The sequence below is a fragment of the Dromiciops gliroides genome, chromosome 3 (genome assembly GCF_019393635.1).
Source record: "Dromiciops gliroides isolate mDroGli1 chromosome 3, mDroGli1.pri, whole genome shotgun sequence".
In the NCBI taxonomy this organism is placed as follows: domain Eukaryota; kingdom Metazoa; phylum Chordata; class Mammalia; order Microbiotheria; family Microbiotheriidae; genus Dromiciops; species Dromiciops gliroides.
This window is the reverse complement of record NC_057863.1, coordinates 162,568,172-162,586,398: the sequence shown is the minus strand read 5'-3', so window position 1 is coordinate 162,586,398 and position 18,227 is coordinate 162,568,172. Positions and strand designations below refer to the sequence as shown.

The 18,227-nt window shown below is 32.7% G+C and overlaps 1 protein-coding gene across 3 annotated transcripts in view; it reads right to left on the bottom strand.

Moving 5' to 3' along the window:
* The window catches only part of TPP2 (tripeptidyl peptidase 2), an 84,471-nt gene that overhangs the window by 10,217 nt on the left and 56,027 nt on the right, over positions 1-18,227 (bottom strand). For 2 of the 3 annotated variants that reach the window (XM_043994780.1, XM_043994782.1), the window contains exons 19-25: positions 17,974-18,074; positions 16,301-16,397; positions 13,779-13,916; positions 11,814-12,058; positions 11,528-11,606; positions 9,499-9,537; positions 208-359 (exon numbers count right to left, since the gene is read on the bottom strand). In XM_043994780.1, the coding sequence (XP_043850715.1) occupies positions 208-359; positions 9,499-9,537; positions 11,528-11,606; positions 11,814-12,058; positions 13,779-13,916; positions 16,301-16,397; positions 17,974-18,074 (851 nt within the window). The remainder of the gene's footprint in view (positions 1-207; positions 360-9,498; positions 9,538-11,527; positions 11,607-11,813; positions 12,059-13,778; positions 13,917-16,300; positions 16,398-17,973; positions 18,075-18,227) is intronic. The other variant, XM_043994781.1, reaches the window with a different exon arrangement.

Sequence of the window (18,227 nt, the reverse complement as noted above, 5' to 3'; positions counted from 1 at the left end):
TAGACAAATATTTACAAGATACTTAGGCAAAGCAACAGGTTAGAAATATATTAAGACACCTCTGCTTGATATTACAATGGTAAAAAGGTAAATACTAGAAAAATAAGCTATTAAAATAAATATGTGCCCAAATCATCATTAATTTTCTAGCAAATTCCATTTTATATAAAGCTTTTAAAACAACATTAAAAACAAAAGTTAACATACTTTGTCATCCACTGTATTTTAAGATCTCTCAATGCTTCAGCAAACTCTTCCTTGATGTCCTTTTCTTTTTCTGAATCCTTTTCTTTGTCTTTACTGCCATTCTTTGTCTTTGTTGGTGCAGGTATTAAGTAGTAATGAACAGGGATTATATCCTGTGTATGTAGGGGAAAAATATATCAGTTTCTTGGATCAAAGTAGATAAGTTAGCTTTGAAAAAAAAACCCCAATAATCTGGTGATGATTTGACATATGAAATACACGTATATTTTCATATTTTAGTGTGCTGTTGAAATGGGCTATCCATGTGTTTCAGAAACCAAAAATGAAGCCATAAATTCCAATGTGCATTGACTTTAAAGTTTTTTTCTCTGAATTCTAAATTAAATAGTCATACTTTACTAATGGGGTCAGAGACAGATTCAAACAGGAGAATCCATAAAGAGTTAAAAGGGTGGGAGGATTAGGGTAGGGGTCATAATTCTACATTTTCTACCTAGCAATGGGAAAAGATGTTAAAAAACAATAACAAATAGCCCCAAAATTTTGTCAGGCTGAAATTAAGGTGGAATTGTAGCTATATGTAGAACTGGGGCATGTTTAAAAAAAATTCTTATATGATTTAATTCTATCTGTAGGTGAGAATTATGGTTCCCCCTCCCAAAATTCTAAGTAACAATTATCTCAACTGAATGACTTCAAAGATCCCTTCAACACTGTCATCTCCTTATTCTAGCTACTATAACAACATATATACACTTAAGTCTTGAAAAGTCAATATTATAAAGTCACCAGAAAATAAAATTGCATACTACCATTATGAAATGACTGCTAAGGTGCATTTTTGGACTATAATATCAGATGTTCCTAATGCAAACAGAAATAGTTAAATATATTTCTCAGTTTACATACAACATAGATAATATTTTTACTGTACTACAAATACCGACACTAAATTTCCCACATTCAAAAACCTTGAGCTAAGTATGTAACTAAAATGTTTTACTATTCTAAGAAAAGCAACATAAGGGTAAGCAACAGTATACTGTGTTAAGTAAAGTTTGCTATAAAAAAAATGTGACTTACATGCAAAGTATTTAAGAGAGGATTACAAGTGAAGGGGGGGAAAAGATCATCTAGATATAAAGTCCATAGCAGCATATCCATTGTAATACTTTTCACAATTAACTAATATTTTATAGCCTAGCTGGTGCACAAAGCACTGTTTCACCCCCCCAATTAATGTAATAATAGAATCAAAAGTATTCTTTTTCATATTAATAATATTCCCAAACACCATACGATTTAAGAACATATGAAAGAACCTTAATATAAAGAAAATATAAAATTCTTCACTTGTTTATTAAATTTGACTATCTTATGAGATGTACTGTACCTGTGATGTTAAGTTGGGGGATTAAATGATATATATAGGAAATTCTACTATGGAAACGTAAATAAAAGAAGATCATCAAGGTGAACTAAAACAAGTACTAAAAATGTCTGAGCAAAACTCTTTCCGAGGCTGATAACAAAGCTGAGATTTCTGATGTACTGTACTTAAAGACAATGGGAATAAAAAAAGCAATTAGAATGCATTGAATTCTCTTGATTTATATCATTTCTGTCAACATTTTTATATTAAAAATACTTGATAACAGATTTCCCAAAAATGAATCAAACAAAAGAGGCAAAAGAAATTTCCTTTACCTAGAAATTCAAAATAGGGAAATTATCATAACAAAATTTAATAATGGTTTCATTCTCTTAGCAAAAAATAAACGCTGAGAAAATGGTGACAATATGTTAACCTTTTTCTCTTCAATTAGATTGTTCTGGTTTTTCCTCTCCATTCTGAGGTTCTTTCCTAACTTTCTCTACTTCCCACATTGTGCTGTTTTCTACTAACTTGAGACTTGTTTAGATGGCTCTTTCTATTATTAAAAACCCAGTATTATTTACATGACTATTTTGTAATATAGTGGGAAGCAGAGAAAATAAAATTGTATAGATACTGATTGCATACTGTTAAGCATACTAATTGTACTGAGCTTAGCATGTGAATAGGATGGGGAAAAACTTCACAGAAAGATGTAGTAGAAAGACCACTGGACTCAGAGTTAAAAGACCTGGTTTTTTAGTTATACTTTAGCTATTTTATAGATATATGACTTTTGACAAATTAATTACTCTCTATAACCCTAATTTTTTTCTTCTGTAAAATAGATAATATCTGTAGTATCTACTAAACAGGGTTGCTGAAAAAAAGAAATAATGTAAACCACTCTGCAAACTAAAATGTTATATAGAAAAGGAGCTATTACAATGCAAGAATATGTACAACTGGACCATAAAATATTCTGTAAATTAAACTTAGAGACCTTATACTTTCAACAAGACATTTTTATCAGTAGTTCCTTGGCATGCTTCACATCTTTAACATTAGCATAATATGGTAAATAGAATATAGTGGTTTGGAGTGAGAACTCCACTGCATCCAGAAAAAGCTTTCTACGTTTCACTCTAGTTAGCTAAAAATTCTGAATTTTTAATATTTTACTTACTACCTTCTCCTTTAATTGGAAGCCTTGTGAACTGGTCCAACTTTATGAAAAATACCATTTTATTCTCAAAAAACTTTATAGTTAATGTATTTACTAAAACGTATCTGACTATGGGAAAGCTAGGTAGTGATCACAAAAGATATATACACTAAAATTTTACTAAAAACACACATATGTATGTATGTATGTATAAATGTATAAAGTGACTGCTCTCAGTCATATAAAGAAAAAACAGGCAAGTAAAGAGAATTAACATCTGACTACTATAAATGATCTGTATGCAATGAACATTATTTCATACGATGCTTTTTATTTTCTTCCTTGGTTTCATTAGATGCTTTATAATCAATATCTTTTTATTAATGTTAATTACACTTGTCTAGAAAGGAAAACACCAACATTCTTATAGTGGGCTATATACTTTTATGATTGGGAACTATCTATACACATCTTAAATTAGTACCACCTTTCCCATATAAGGGAATATATAGCAGTATAATTGCTTTAACTAAAAGATGCAATAATTTAAGTTGAAGTAATCATGTTTTCTTTTTAGAAATGTCTAGCTCAGACATGGATGAGGCCCAGGACTCTATGTTAAGGGAGTGGCAATTCTTTGAAATTATAAATTAAGGTAGACACAAGAATGACTTTTGTATTATGGGAGAAAGCAGAGAAAACAGAATTGTACATATCCTAAATGTGTACCACTAATAGCTTAACTTTTAAACTAAGGAATAAACAAACAAAAAAATGAACTAAATTATGTATCACAGCAATCTTAAACTTCTTTTCTCACAAATACAGAAATTAATGCCAATGCAATCTTATAAAAGATCCTGGGGGCTGAGGAAGAAGTCATTTTATTTAACCGCTAATAATCTATACTTCACATAGAAAAATTAAATTAAAACAAACCAGTGACAACAAAAGGATGATTTGATCTTATAGTACCATATGAATAAAATGAAAAGATGATTACTTAAAATACAACATATTAACCTTGAAATGGATATACTAGCTCGAATTCCTAATCAGAAGAGAAACTTGGGCCTTTACTCATTTTACATTCATTCACTTTATCAAGTTCATTATTCATTCCTTCAATTATTGACTGTGTATATCTAATAAGACTCTTATAGTGTTAATTCAAAACAAGTAAGCAGAAGCAACTATTTCTCATTAAATTTTGAGAAATCATTCTACAAGTTAACAAAGCAGTCAAAAATAGCTAAGTACTTGACATTTTCTATTAGGTCAAATTATTTTTTGACTGACCTCGGAAGAGGTATCAGTTAAAATAGGTTTACCTAAAACTGTAAACTCAAAAGTATCTTTTAAGAACAAAACAACAAACATAGAACCTTGTTTGCTATTTGTAAAAATCATGTCGCTTCACTACAAAAGTCCTACCTACCCTGGTGTCTCATTTTGGCATAGTAGTAAACTTGGTTTTACAAACACTTTCAGTAGAGAGTAACAAATATAGCCCAAGTAACAGATTGTGTCTGCTGCCTCAGGACTCATCCCAGTTATGTTAGAACGGCTCATCAAAAGGTTGATCAAAAGGTGAATTATTTTTGACCATAGTGACCAATGAATAAACAAAAATCATGAAATGGCCCTATGTGGAACTCTTCTGCTTCTGCAGTAACTGCCTAAAAAGGAAACAAAGCATGCTATAAAAATTGTTTAATTTATTAGGCTGCCTACAAGGAAATGAACCACATCTATAGAGATGAAACCAGAAGACAAAATTGCCTTAGCTAAATGGAAAGTTCACAGGTTCTTTTCAGAAATGAACAAAAGGCTTGATGGAAGTTGGATTCAGTGTACTCATTGTATTCAGTGTACTCAAAGGCAACAAGAAATATCATTTCATGGGACACATTATCATCCTGCCTAACAATGCTCACAACAAAATATGGCAAATAGTATCCCATGAAAAAAATACAGCTTTATGCACCAAAATCTTCTGCAAAGGATAAAGATATAGAGGAAAATATATGAAGATACTGACAAGATCCTCCAAACTAAGACAATAGGCATCTTATCTTGTCACACATGTTATGTTGTCAGTTTCTCCACTGTAAAAGTGGACATAAGGAAGCAGGGTGAAAAATGTTAGAAAATATGGTTCAAAACCGAGAAATTTAAGAGACCAAAAGCTTAATGATAAATCAGAAGCCTTGTCATAAACACTTTCTACAAGAATAGAGGTGTAGTCAGAGCAAATGGCTCGTACAAAGGTCAAAATATCAAATCAGAAGAAAAGATTAAGACGAAAAGAAAACACTCCTTTTAATTATAATACTTCCAGTCCAGTCTGTTTAAACGACCTGTCCACTGTGAAAAATGGGAAGTGAACATAACTGAAGGCACTGAATATAACCATGTTTTTAAAAAGGCTCAAGTAATACAAATTAATTGCCACAAAGAGAAGGCTAAAGGAGTCCAAACCCATTTGTAACAGCAATTGTTTAAGAGCAATGTGGGATCAGTATAAACATTCATTTACTAAATAGAATAGAAAAAGAGAATCCAAGATTATGATCACTTTAACTTTACAAAATTATAAAAGCTGTTGACAGGAAAACAAGCTTCTAATTTGGCACTGATGCCAATTCAGTTAGATCATCCAAAAGCATTTGTAGATTAAGTTGGAAGAATGACAAATACACTGGAAATGAAAAATCTTTCAGTATTTCTGTGGTCATCTACTAAAGAATGGAGTCCCTACATTTAGACTTTGGATACTACAATGGATAGAGCACTGGACTCGGCATGAAGGAGACCTGAAATTAAATCCTGACTCAAACACTTGTCCAGTTGTACAACATTGGGCAAGACACAAACCTCTTCTGCCTGTTTTCTCTACTGTAAATTGGGAATGGGAATAGTACCACCTTTCATGGTTGTTGGGTAAAGTGCTTTAAAACTTTAAGGGGCCATAAACATGCTATTACATTATTACCACCTGATCTAGGTATGTGTGGAAATGACAAAGGTATTTAAGATGATGAAGTCAGGCAGAGTGGCTGGACCTGAACCAAATACATATAGAAGAAATCCATGCTGGTGGTAACAGAATATTAAAAAAAATTTTTAGATTTATTTTCAAGATAGCTTTAAGAGGGGAAGATTTCAAAAGAATAAATAAGTTCACAGACATAATTTTTTACCAAAAAAAAAGAAAAGAAAAAGATGACTGAGATGACAAGCAACTACTAGCCCATATGCTCCCATCAAGGATACTCGATTAAAAAAACAAGAAAGAAACAACCAGGCAGGCCTGTTTTTCTAAAGAAGACCTTTATCTTCATAGTCACACACTTGAATGAAAGGTTTAAGGAGTGTAAGATCCTGCTGTGGTTAATGTTTATTGCCTTCAAAGAAGCATTTTACTTCACAAAACAAAATGAAGACTTAAAGGCTTCTTTCTCTTAAGCAAGGTTTCCCATTCATAGAGGAAAATGATAAAAAAATTCTAGGAAAGATGTAACCATGGAGATAACTGTTCTCATGAGCCACTCCATATCAGCATCAAACATAGCATAAAACAAGGAAACATGCTCATCACCAAAGTTATTTGCCAATGTAATGGAAGACGACCTCTCTTAGGGAAATTAATTAAGGGTGATAACCAAACTTAACTGTTGTCTAGATAAATCCACTGATTTTCCCCATCCTGAAGCTATCAGCACTTGGACTCACTCAAAGAAAAGTGCTCTACTTCACTGAAAGGAAGGCACCCTTTGGCCTCTCAGAGGAGATTCTCAATTCAGATCTGAGAGGAGCCCCTATTAATTGTATGAGGAAAGTGGTTCAAGAAGGAATGAAATTTTGACTTGGTTACTAAACTTTTCTAAAATGTTAACCCAAACTGTATTTTAAAAAACATATTGTAATTTTCTTTTTCAAGATTTCTATAAATGTTACCTAAAACTGTCTTGAGCTAGAGTGTTATCAGAAAACATTAAGGAACGAGGCCACAGTTTGGACATCTCTCCAAGCTAGAAATAATAAGATATTAATATGAAATTGTTTCTGGTAGACTTGAGCCTAAAAAAATGAGAGTATATATTAGTATTTTTTTCTTTTATGATAATAATTATATTGAGCCTTGTAATATTATAACCTTAAGGAAAGTTAAATACATTAAAGGCAGGAATATTATAACCTCAAGGAAAGTTAAATACATTAAAGGCAGGAAGGAAAGCAAAAGAGGGAGGGGCAAAAATAAAGAGGAAGGAAGAGTAACGGGAGAAAACAAAGGAGAAAAAAAACACAAAAAGGTAACAGGAGATAGGAAAACTGAAATAAACTGCTAAAAATAGAGATGGGTTTAGTAGGTTTTAAGATTCATGTTAATCTCAAATTACATGTTCTTAGGTTCAAGTGCTCATTCATTGACCTTTAAACATTGATATATGATTATTCACAACTGCAAATCCTTAAAATATAACAAAATTCACACGAGCTAATAGAAGTAGTCTTTTGGGTAACATAATAAAGGTACTAACAGCTCATACTTATATAAATAGCTCTTTAAGGTTTTCAAAGTGCTTTACATATTATCTCATTTGATCCTCACAACAATCCTGTGAGGAAGCTGCTATTATTATCCCCATTTTACAGATGAGGAAACTGAGGTTGAGAGAGATTAAATGACTTGCCCAGTCACACAGCTGGTATCTGAAGCAGGATTCAAACTCAGGTCTTCCTGACTCCGAGTCCAGTGATCTACTCACCATGCCACCAAACTATGTCAATGATATAGAACCACTTCCATGAGTTCCAGTACAAAGAAACAGCTTCATTGTACAGATCCTTCAATATCTAAGAGGATGTCTTATAGAAACACTGCTTTGTTATCTTGGTTCCCCAATATCCCTCGAAATTCTGACTACTGCCAGTACCTTTTCTAATCTAATAAATGTTGGATGTAAAAAGCATTTTTTCATAGCCAATGAACTTGGTTATATATGGTAAATAATCAACAACATTGATTAGGAAATGCCTGCTATGTTCTAAGCACTATGCTAGATACTGGGGACACAAATTTTTTAAAAAGGAGGGAGGCAGAGCCAAGATGGCAGAGAGAAGCCAGTAAAAAAGGAACAACTTCTATTCTCTCTAGGGTCTTACATTCCATATAGAGTGCACTAGGATGAATTCTAGTAAGTGAACTACTATGCATCTTTTATGCTACTATAGTAAGTAGCACTAATCTTTTAATACCTTTTACCTTCAAGCAACCAAATCTAAACAAGAGCCATCAACTTCCAAAATGATGTTCAACATCTAGCTGGGGAGAGCTAGAATAATACCTGTCTCCTACAGGTTATTTTCACTTGTTAATTGCCTACAGAGTTTGGTCCTTAGCTATTTCTTCTCTAAATCCTAGACATTTTTTTAATCAACTAAGTGCTATATGAGAATAAGTTTTTAATAAATTTTTACTTGCTCTTACAAAATGGTGACTTCCAACTTTTATGTTCCAAAGGTTCTAAAAAGAATTACATTTTGTGAAATAACAAATCCATGTAAATTCTAATTCTCCTTTTTGTTAATTATTGATTGAACCTGAGGAATCTTAATTATCTGTTATCTTCTTTATGTGATAAGGTAATCAGTGAAACAAATGAAAATCTACAATTATGGGGCTAAAAAGAAAGGCTAATCAATGTTACCAAAATTTTCCCAGGAGTTCTTTTCAACTCTACACCAAACACCCAATATTTTCACTTCTTTTCTTGACTACCTTTTAAGCAGTCTCATTAAAATAAGACATCAAAGTTCATTTTCCTTATTGGTTTCACTGTGGCTCTAATAAGCAGGGAATCATAACACTATTTTAGAAGTCCCCTTTTCAATGGACCTTTGAGGGACTATCTATTCTAATCACAGATCTTGTTTTAAATCCTACAGGATGATCTCCAACCAATAATAAACTAAAATAAACTATGTCTGCTACTACAGGGTGGGCCAAAAGTCACAATGGTTTAATAACTTTTTCTCATACATATACAATTCTGTGGTATTGTAAGTTAAAAACAAAAAATAGAAGTTATTAAATATTATGACCCCTTTGTGACTTTTGGCCCATCCTGAACTTTTTGCTGGGTTTACTTCTATTCTTCTGACATCCCTGAGTTAAATGTCTTAAGAACAAGTAGCAAATTTCATTTCAAAGCTGAAAATATTTTATAAAACTAAATCCTTCAAGAGACTTTCTCCTTCAGATGACTGATAGTAAAAAACCAAAGCAAACATGTACCCTCACCTATACATACCAAGATCACAAATTTAAAAAGATTATTTTCTCCCTATAGTTTTCTATATATAAAATGTCAAAATACTGAATAATGTAGTTAAGAATATAAAATACAATGGAAATGCTTTATACAAGGACAGAGAGTAGCAGAGCACTTTATCCTAAAATACTACTAACTCAACATCATGAATATTTAAGAGTCTATGATTAGAAGAGTAACATAAAGACAAGATATAAAGAACTAGGGTCTTATAGCAATTCATGCTGCTTAAAGAGATTTAGGAAAGCAGCATGTCAGTGTTTATAGGAAGTGTGGCTAGTAGCAATGAACTGTAGAACTTAAAAGGAAAGGAAATTGAGGGGAAGGTTTTAAAAGATATACGGACAGAAAAATGTTAAGTCATATGCAAAAAAGGCTTTAACACATCTTTTTCAAGAACTGACATTCAGTACCTTTTTAAATTTTCCTTGTCGTTTTGCTGCAGACTGCCCCTGGGAGTTAGAACAACATTCTGTAAGAAAACATGCACACACTACACAGGATGGAGATACCACCTCTGTCTGAATATGGTCTCATTTACTTTCCACTAGCATGGATTATACTACTTGAAGTGTCAAGTCTATAATGAAGACTGACTTGCTTTTAAAGCACTACTGCCTTTTCAATTTTTTAATACTAATGTGCTTAAGCATAATTGTCTTTTATGTGGTAAACGTTGTAAACACTTCTCTCAAAGATCAAGCAGACCAAAGTTCATGATTATCAAAATAAATCTTAGACAATCACATTTAACTATTTGTTGACAAGATGCTATTCAAATTGTTTTTCTAATGCCAGTTTAAATAACAATAGCACAATTTCTATTCATATGCTGTTTCTCAAAAAGGACCATGCAAAGTAATGTATCACTTATGGTGGTCACAATAAGAAAAATTATGAAAAGTAAACTTTTCAAACAAGGAACTCCATAAAAGCTAGAAATCTGCTGAGGAATGATTATGAGAATGAGGTGGAAAATAAAATTAAATTGAATGAGGACTTTTTCCTATTCTGTTTCTAAGGAAATAAGATTTTATTAAATCTGACAATAGCTACTGGCAAATCTCACAAGTTTTCCAAGTTTCTTTGATTCCCCAATTGCCTCAGAAGCTAATCAAGAACTAGTTACTATTTTCCATTTGTTGAATTTTATTAATGGGGGCAAAAACCCCCCAACTTTTAAAATTGAGATAGTTTTTTATTATTTAGGCCTCACAAAGTAGTTAAAAACAAGTAAGTGATCTATAAACAAAAACCCTACATTTCAGATTGAGAGCCATGTCTATAAAGTCTGTACATGAAACCAGTGTTTCTAAAAAGCACTGTACCAGTAGATTCTGATCCTTTTATCTCTACAGATCATATGAGACATAAATTGAGGCAAGTGACTCCAGGGCAAAGATTTTTTTTTCTTTTAACATGCAAACAAACCCTAAAAATACTGTTCAAGGTCAATGGAAAAATGGGAACGTTGAAAAATGGTTAATACTCCTATGAAATCTATCCATTTCAATAACAACTTTCATAAACTCCAACATGAGGAAATCGAAAGACTGATTTAATTTTTGCAGATATTATCAAATTACAAAATGATGAAAGGCTGGATTAACTTTTGCAGGTAAGGTTAAGCTAAAATTGAATGAAATTATGGTTTTTGACGGGTAATGTTCAAGAGAAGTGACTATAGAGAAATGTCATTTCCAGAAGAGATGTCTTATAACACTACAGTGGATGAGAAAAGCTAAAAAATAAAAAGAAAAATCTATAAAAAGGAAGCCTGCAACAGCAATTGTCTGTTAAATAAAAGGCTTTTTAAACTGTATTAGCTAAAAATGCAAACCGAATAAATTTCATTTTTACCAAACATGCATAAACAAAATATAATCCAGAAATAGCGTACCTATATATTTTAAAATACACTTCTCTATTCAAATTCAAATCTCCATTCCAAAAAAGTTTTATAGAACTGTGGGGAAACCCTGTTGTTCATTACAGTATTTAAAAATAAATGTTTAGAAGCAATATAATAATATGTAACAATTTGGTCCAATGGCCACGATTTTAAGTTAGTCTAACAGAACATCTAGGAATAAAATTATTTTGGTTTTAAACACTCCATTTGATTTTTAAAACCACTTTAGTTTGATTTTCTTCTTTAAAAAAATGTACAGTTATAACAGGAGGTTTAAGCATAGTTTACTCATTCAAAAATTAGTAGAGGCTAATAGCCTAAAAAACCCCAAACAAATAATTCTAAAATGTAAATGAAAAAAAAAAAATAGCAGCAGTACTAATAATACATGAAGAGGGTGGTAAAAACTTTCACATCTAATTTTGTTTGTTTTGTTTGACTTATCTGTGAGCCTGGGTTAATTCACAATTTTGGAGAAACATGATTTTTTTTTTTACAATAGCATATTCATTAGGTAATTAGATACTCACAGCTTTCTTTCCAAGATCAGTCTTTGACAATGTTAAGGATCCTGCAAGATAACATCCTGGCCCTGCCCCTTTGGGTATCCTGAAAAGAGGGGAAAAGGTTTTAAAAGGGAAAAAATCAGAACCAAAATTAAACTGAAATAATTCCTACATCTCTTGAAATTCTGAAAAGTGCATATGGCAGAAAAGAGGAGGAAACCCTTACACATTACAGATACAGTTTATGAAACACAAGAAGTAAATAATTTGATAATTATTCGGTTTATTTTGTTAATTCAGTATTACTTACTTGTCATCAGATAATGATGTAACAAAGAATGGCTGGCTATGCTTTGGTGGTAGTGTTAAACTATTTGACTTCTTCTTTCCAAGGAGAGCAAGGCTATGGTTCTCATGAATATCTAAGCTTAAAGTATTAGACAATCTATGAGAAATAACAAATGGAAGATCTTTAAGACGATCCAAATCACTGATTTGTTCATGACGTATCTGTAGTCGAACTGTATAGTCACCCTTCTCCAGTTTGACAGAGTACTAAGAAAAAAAAATTTATAAGAAAAAAAAGATTAATCAAGCAAATATGTCATACTAAGAAAATGAATTCTAGTCTTAGCTAAAATGGGAATTATTTTAGAAGCTTTGTAGGAATAATATAATTCTTCAGCTTTATAAACACAGAATCCCAGGGAAGCAACTTCAGATGTCATCCAGTTTAGTATAAAAGTTCACGAATCCCTCCCCTACAACATTCGTGATAAGTAGTCATCTAGCTTTTCTTAAAGCCAGCCATAGGAAAACCAACAAAAGGAGAACAGGCTACTTTCGGAGGGAACATGAAACAAAGCATTTCACAGGAAAACTCAAACTGCTAAGGAGATTTTTATAAGCCTCAAATGGCTTATCTGTGATCTTCACCCATTTTCCTAGTTCTGCCCTTAGGGGCTGAGTAGAACACAGTCAACTATTTGAACCTCTAAGTCTTCTCTCTTCTAGGCTAAATATCTATAGTTCTTTTAGTGGAAATTTAAATATGGTCTCTAATTTTCTCACAAACCTGGTCTCATTTTAGAAATAATCCATCTTAACAACATTTTCCCTAAAAAGTGCTACCCGGAATTGAATACAATTCTCTAAATGGAGTCTAAGTAGGACAGTTATCACTACCATTATTCTGTTCATTAGGCCTATGCTCCAATTTTGAATTCACACCAAGTACAATTAATAGTCCACTTAAGGGACAGCTAGGTGGCACAGTGGATAGAGCACCGGCCCTGGAGTCAGGAGTACCTGAGTTCAAATCCGGCCTCAGACACTTAACACTTACTAGCTGTGTGACCCTGGGCAAGTCACTTAACCCCCAACTGCCTCACTAAAACAAAACATAGTCCACTTAAACTTCCAGATGTTTTTCACACAAGTCATCTGTTAGTCATTTCTCTGCCATCCTCTAATCGTAAAGTTAGCTTTCTGAAAATGAGAACTTGATTTGACCCAATTAATAAGAATCGGACAAGAATAAATAAATGCACATTCACCCACTCTACTAGGTCATCAAGAGCTTTGGGGATCCTGACTTATCTCCAATGTTAGCTAAGTGTTATACCATCTGCAAATTTGACAAGATTATTATTTATGTCTTCATCCAAGTCACTGACAAAAAATGGTGACTACAAAAGAGGTTAAGGACAGATTGCTGGGGCATTCCCATAGTAACATTCCTTCATGACTATTCTTTGGTTCTGATTACACAAACAGTTCTGAATCCATCTAACTAGCATATGTCCATCTGGTCCATAAGGGTGTCACAAGATAATCTGAAAAATATCATACTGAAATTGATTTATATTTATCTATAGTAGAAGTTCTTAAACTATGTATGTGTGCGCGTGCGCGTGCATATGTTGAACTCTTTGGGAAATCTGATGAGATTTATGGACCCTTTTTAGTATATGTAAGTTAATAAAAATACATGACATTACAAAGAAAACCAAATTTGATGCATGCAATTAAGTTATCAAATTGAAAAAAAAATTCATATACCTACTGAAATCGGGCCTGTGGACTCCAAGTTAAGAACCCCATATCTATGGGATTCCTCTGATCTATCAATCTAATGATAACCATAAGAAATTTACATGTAGCAGAAGCACATTTTTTTTCTTTTTTAGTAAATATGACAGGTTGGAAATATAGATTAAATAAAGTGACTATATTTACTTCACAATCACAAGTAAAGAAGTTATTCTAAAGATACCTGGTGAGGATAGGCATCACCTGATCCCATTTGTCTCTTGTTCTGATCAAAAATAATCCAGAGTTGGCTGTCAAATTCTGATTCATATAACAATTCACAAAGCAGAGGACAGCTTGGAGTTACTTCCCCACTCTTAGGCTACAAAATAAATAAAAAAAAATACAAATATCATTTCTTCAAAAAAAAAATTAACCATTTATGCCTAAGATAATACTTCTAAAATTAAGCTTAGAATAAACAAAAAATTTAAAAAAGCATTGCAGGATAAAACAAAATACAGGAAGAGGGAATTTCACCAAAAAAATAAAAATAAAAATGCTCATTAGCCTTATACTTTACAAAAGATCAGAGATTTCCCCATTATAAAAATTCCAAGAAAGTAAAAATAAATACTATGAAAAAATAAGATTTATTTCAAATATAATAAGAGCAAAGATGTATGGCTTTATTTAACTTCATTAAAGATACAGAGAGAGAACACACAATTAGATATTTGAAAAACTTTCCAGAACTGATAGACAAAAGTTCCATATTGAAAGATACTCAGGTTCACTATCACTATAATAAAGACATTCATAAACATGTAATTGTATACTGTACTTGATATGACTATATCAATGTCTTTCTAAAAGATAGATAAAAGGAAAAATGAAGAAAATGCTGAGTGTGATTTTCTATAGAATGTTAAAATCTGAGGCATGTTACTTGGCATACACCTTATGCTGGTTTACAGAAAATTAATGAGGGCTTACCTATCAAAAATTAAATAGCTATGAAAGGGTATACCAGGACACATTAAAGATGTTATTCTTTACCCTCACTATTTAATACCTGGTAGACTTAATGACAGTTTTACAGTAAAATTTTCAAAAATATTCCAGTACCCTTAAATGGTAACTTTGATAGGTTTGGTGCTCTGTCCTGGGTCCTATTCTTTTTTCCCTATATACTATTTCACGTGATGATCTCAACTCCCATGAATTCAATTACCATCTCTATGCTGATGACTCTCTAATCTACTTGTCCAACCTTAGTATCTCAGCAGTCCTATAATCCTGCATCTCTAACTTCCCTTTAGACATCTAGAATTAGAAATCTTGTAGACATCTTAAATTCAACATATATAAAAGTAAAGGGCCATACTCATTATCTTTTCCTCCAAGTCTCCCCCTCTTCCTAACTTTCTTTTTGCTGTCAAGGATACCATCATTCTTGTAGTCACCTAAGCTTGCAACAGAAGGGTCATCTTCAAATCTTCACTCTCAGCCCTCATATCCAGTCAGTGGTCAAGTCCTGTCATTTCTTCCTTTATAACATCACTCACTGATACCACCCTGGTGCAGACCTTTATTTCACCTCACCCCTGAACTACTGCAATAGCCTTTTGATTGTTCTCTGCCTTGTGACTCTTCACTCCAGTCCATCCTCCACTTAGATGTCAAATTGGTCTTCCTGTTTCCTCTTCATTCCCATTCTAATCATTTATTCAACAAAATCCAGTGGCTCCCTATTACATCCAGGATCAAATACAAAATCTTCTATTTGGCTTTTAAAGCACTTCATAAACCGGTCCCTTCTTAAACCAGTCTTCATACACAATACTTCAAACATACTTCATATACCCTGGTACTCTGTGATCCAGTGACACTGACTTCCTTGTTTTTTGTCACACAAGACATTACAAACCTCTAGACAGAGTTTTCAATGGCTGGAACTCTGCCTCTTTATCCTTTCCTTCTGGATTCCTTCATGCTTCAGTTAAAAATCTAATCTTTTCCAAGAAGCTTTTCCTAATCTTCTTTAAACTTAGTGCCCTATCTCTAAAATTACTCCCAATTATCATATCTATCATATTTGTACATAGTTGTTTGCATTTTGTCTCTCCCACTGAGAGCAGGGACTGTTTTTAGTTTTTTTCCTTCCTTTCTTTCTAAATATTTATAGGGGGCAGCTAGGTAGCACAGTGGATAAAACACCGGCCCTGGATTCAGGAGAACCTGAGTTCAAATCCGGCTTCAGACACTTGACACTCACTAGCTGTGTGACCCTGGGCAAGTCACTTAACCCTCATTGCCCTGCCCCCAAAACAAAAAACAAATATTTATAGCAGCTCTTTTTGGGGGGGGGGGACCAGGCAATGAGGGTTAAGTGACTTGCCCAGGGTCACACAGCTAGTGAGTGTCAAGTGTCTGAAGTCGGATTTGAACTCAGGTCCTCCTGGCTCCAGGGCTGGTGCTTTATCCTTTTTGTTTTTTTTTAACCTTTACCTGTATCTTCAGTTCTTAGCACAGAGTTTGACACATAGCAGGCACTTAACAAATGCTAGTTGACCAACAGGAATTATGGTGGTACTAATATATGCACTGTTTCCAGAATGTTTTAGGATAAACACTTGCTTATTTGCTCTAGGTCTTACATTCTATCCATAACTTTTCAGTTATGATGATTCAAAGAAACAATGCAAACTTAAAATAATACATATTTTGACTATAAATAATATTATCCTTTATACAAATACTTACTTGATGAAAGTTATATGTTAAGACCATCTCATAAAGTTGACGATTATTTGGTAAAACATCTCTGGATCCTAAAGGTTTTGTTTTTGCACTTACTGGTCTGCAATTAGGGAATTATAATTTTATTTAAATAAAATAATACTCATTTAATTAAATACTACTTTATATTTCTAAAACTGGAATGTGACATCGTAATTCTAATAGAAGAAAATTAATAATTTCCTTTTAAACATATTTAACAGGCAAATTAATCTCTGAATAACAAAGATTTTTAAGTGTTCAAAAATAATTTGTTTCAACAGTAAATAACAACCAAAGACTTGTACAGCATGAAGAGTTAGCCTAAAAGGATTGGCGCTGTACCTTTAATATTCACGTAGAGTATGTAAGAAGATTAATTTGGAAATAGAGACGTGGTATTCCTTTTTATAAAAGTGTTAGAGAAAATATCAACTATAATGCATTCTGAAATCTAAAGTAGGCATCAAGTAAGATGAAAAGGAGAAATTTAAAAATATGTTGTGGGTTTGGGATTTAGATAACTATATGCAAAAATTCATTCCCAAAGTTTCAAAACTACTTTCAAATTAATTATCTAGGTTTGAGAATATCATGTTTAGAAAAACAAAGACAGTAAAGAAATTAAGATTTTAGCTCCAGGTAATTCTAATGACTCAAGTGTAATCAAATTGGATAAAATGAATAGCAGAAGGGTAAGGAACTAATTTAAATGAAGCCACACTACAAAAAAATTTAAAAATAAGAAAGTACTCAATATATAAAGTAATTCTGAGAATAATAGTCAAGATATTAATAGTGTAGAAAGAGTAAAGAAAAACAGTTCTCAGTACATTATTTGAATTGTATAGGTAAAATTAATTATGAGGACGATCTACTTCCCTGCAATGCAGTTCAATTTTTGGTATTCAGCCTTAAAATGCTGACATGTAGCAACTTGGATGGCTGAATATCTTATAGAACTTCGACTTTATCATGCTTTGTTGTCAATTCTAAGTCATACTTCTAGATAGTTTGTATATCACCAAGGGATTTCTTCCCAGCACTAGATTACTTACAATGTACTTTGCCAATACCGCCAATGCTGATATGAGTTAAGATCAGATTCATCTGAACAATAAAAATAAATAATACTTCCTTGTTTTACTAATGCTGTTTTTACAAAGAGCTTTCACTTGATTTCTACTTTATCCTCATAGTTAAAGTGTGAGATAAGTAGTTAGCATCCATCAATACAGCCATTTTACAGACAGAACTACTTGGGCAGGGGAATATTAAATTACTGCTATATTTCTACAACTCAGGAATAATTCGAAGCTTTTCAGTTGTCTCTGAAAATATCCCAGGCCCACATCACTAAAAGGCAAAAATGGAGAAATTGTTAATTTTTTATCAAGCTATTGGTATTTTTAGCATACAATAAAAAGGATAACTTCTTAAATGCCAGGGATACCCTATACTCATCAAACACAAAGTATTTCAAATGGGGTACAAATAGAAAAAAAATTACCATGGCTGTCTTGATTTGGGCTGTGGGTAGTTCTAGCATTGGGAGCATGAGGGTACTCATACACTAAACTATCAAAGTTTTGGATAACAGTAGTGCCTCCCCACAAAAAACTATTAATATTTATAGCTCACAGAAATATAATTAATACCGTAGAGTTTGGACCCAACTCTTCAAAGTTATGCAGGGGGCAAGATCTTCATATTTCAAGGAAGACTGAACATCAAAACGGTTTATTCCTTCTGAGGCATGCTACAGAAAAACAAAATTAAAAAAAAAAAACAGTTTCTATGTTAGCTTTAAAATGTCAATAGCGGGGGCAGCTAGGTGGCACAGTGGATAAAGCACCGGCCCTGGAGTCAGGAGTACCTGAGTTCAAATCTGGCCTCAGACACTTAACCCCAA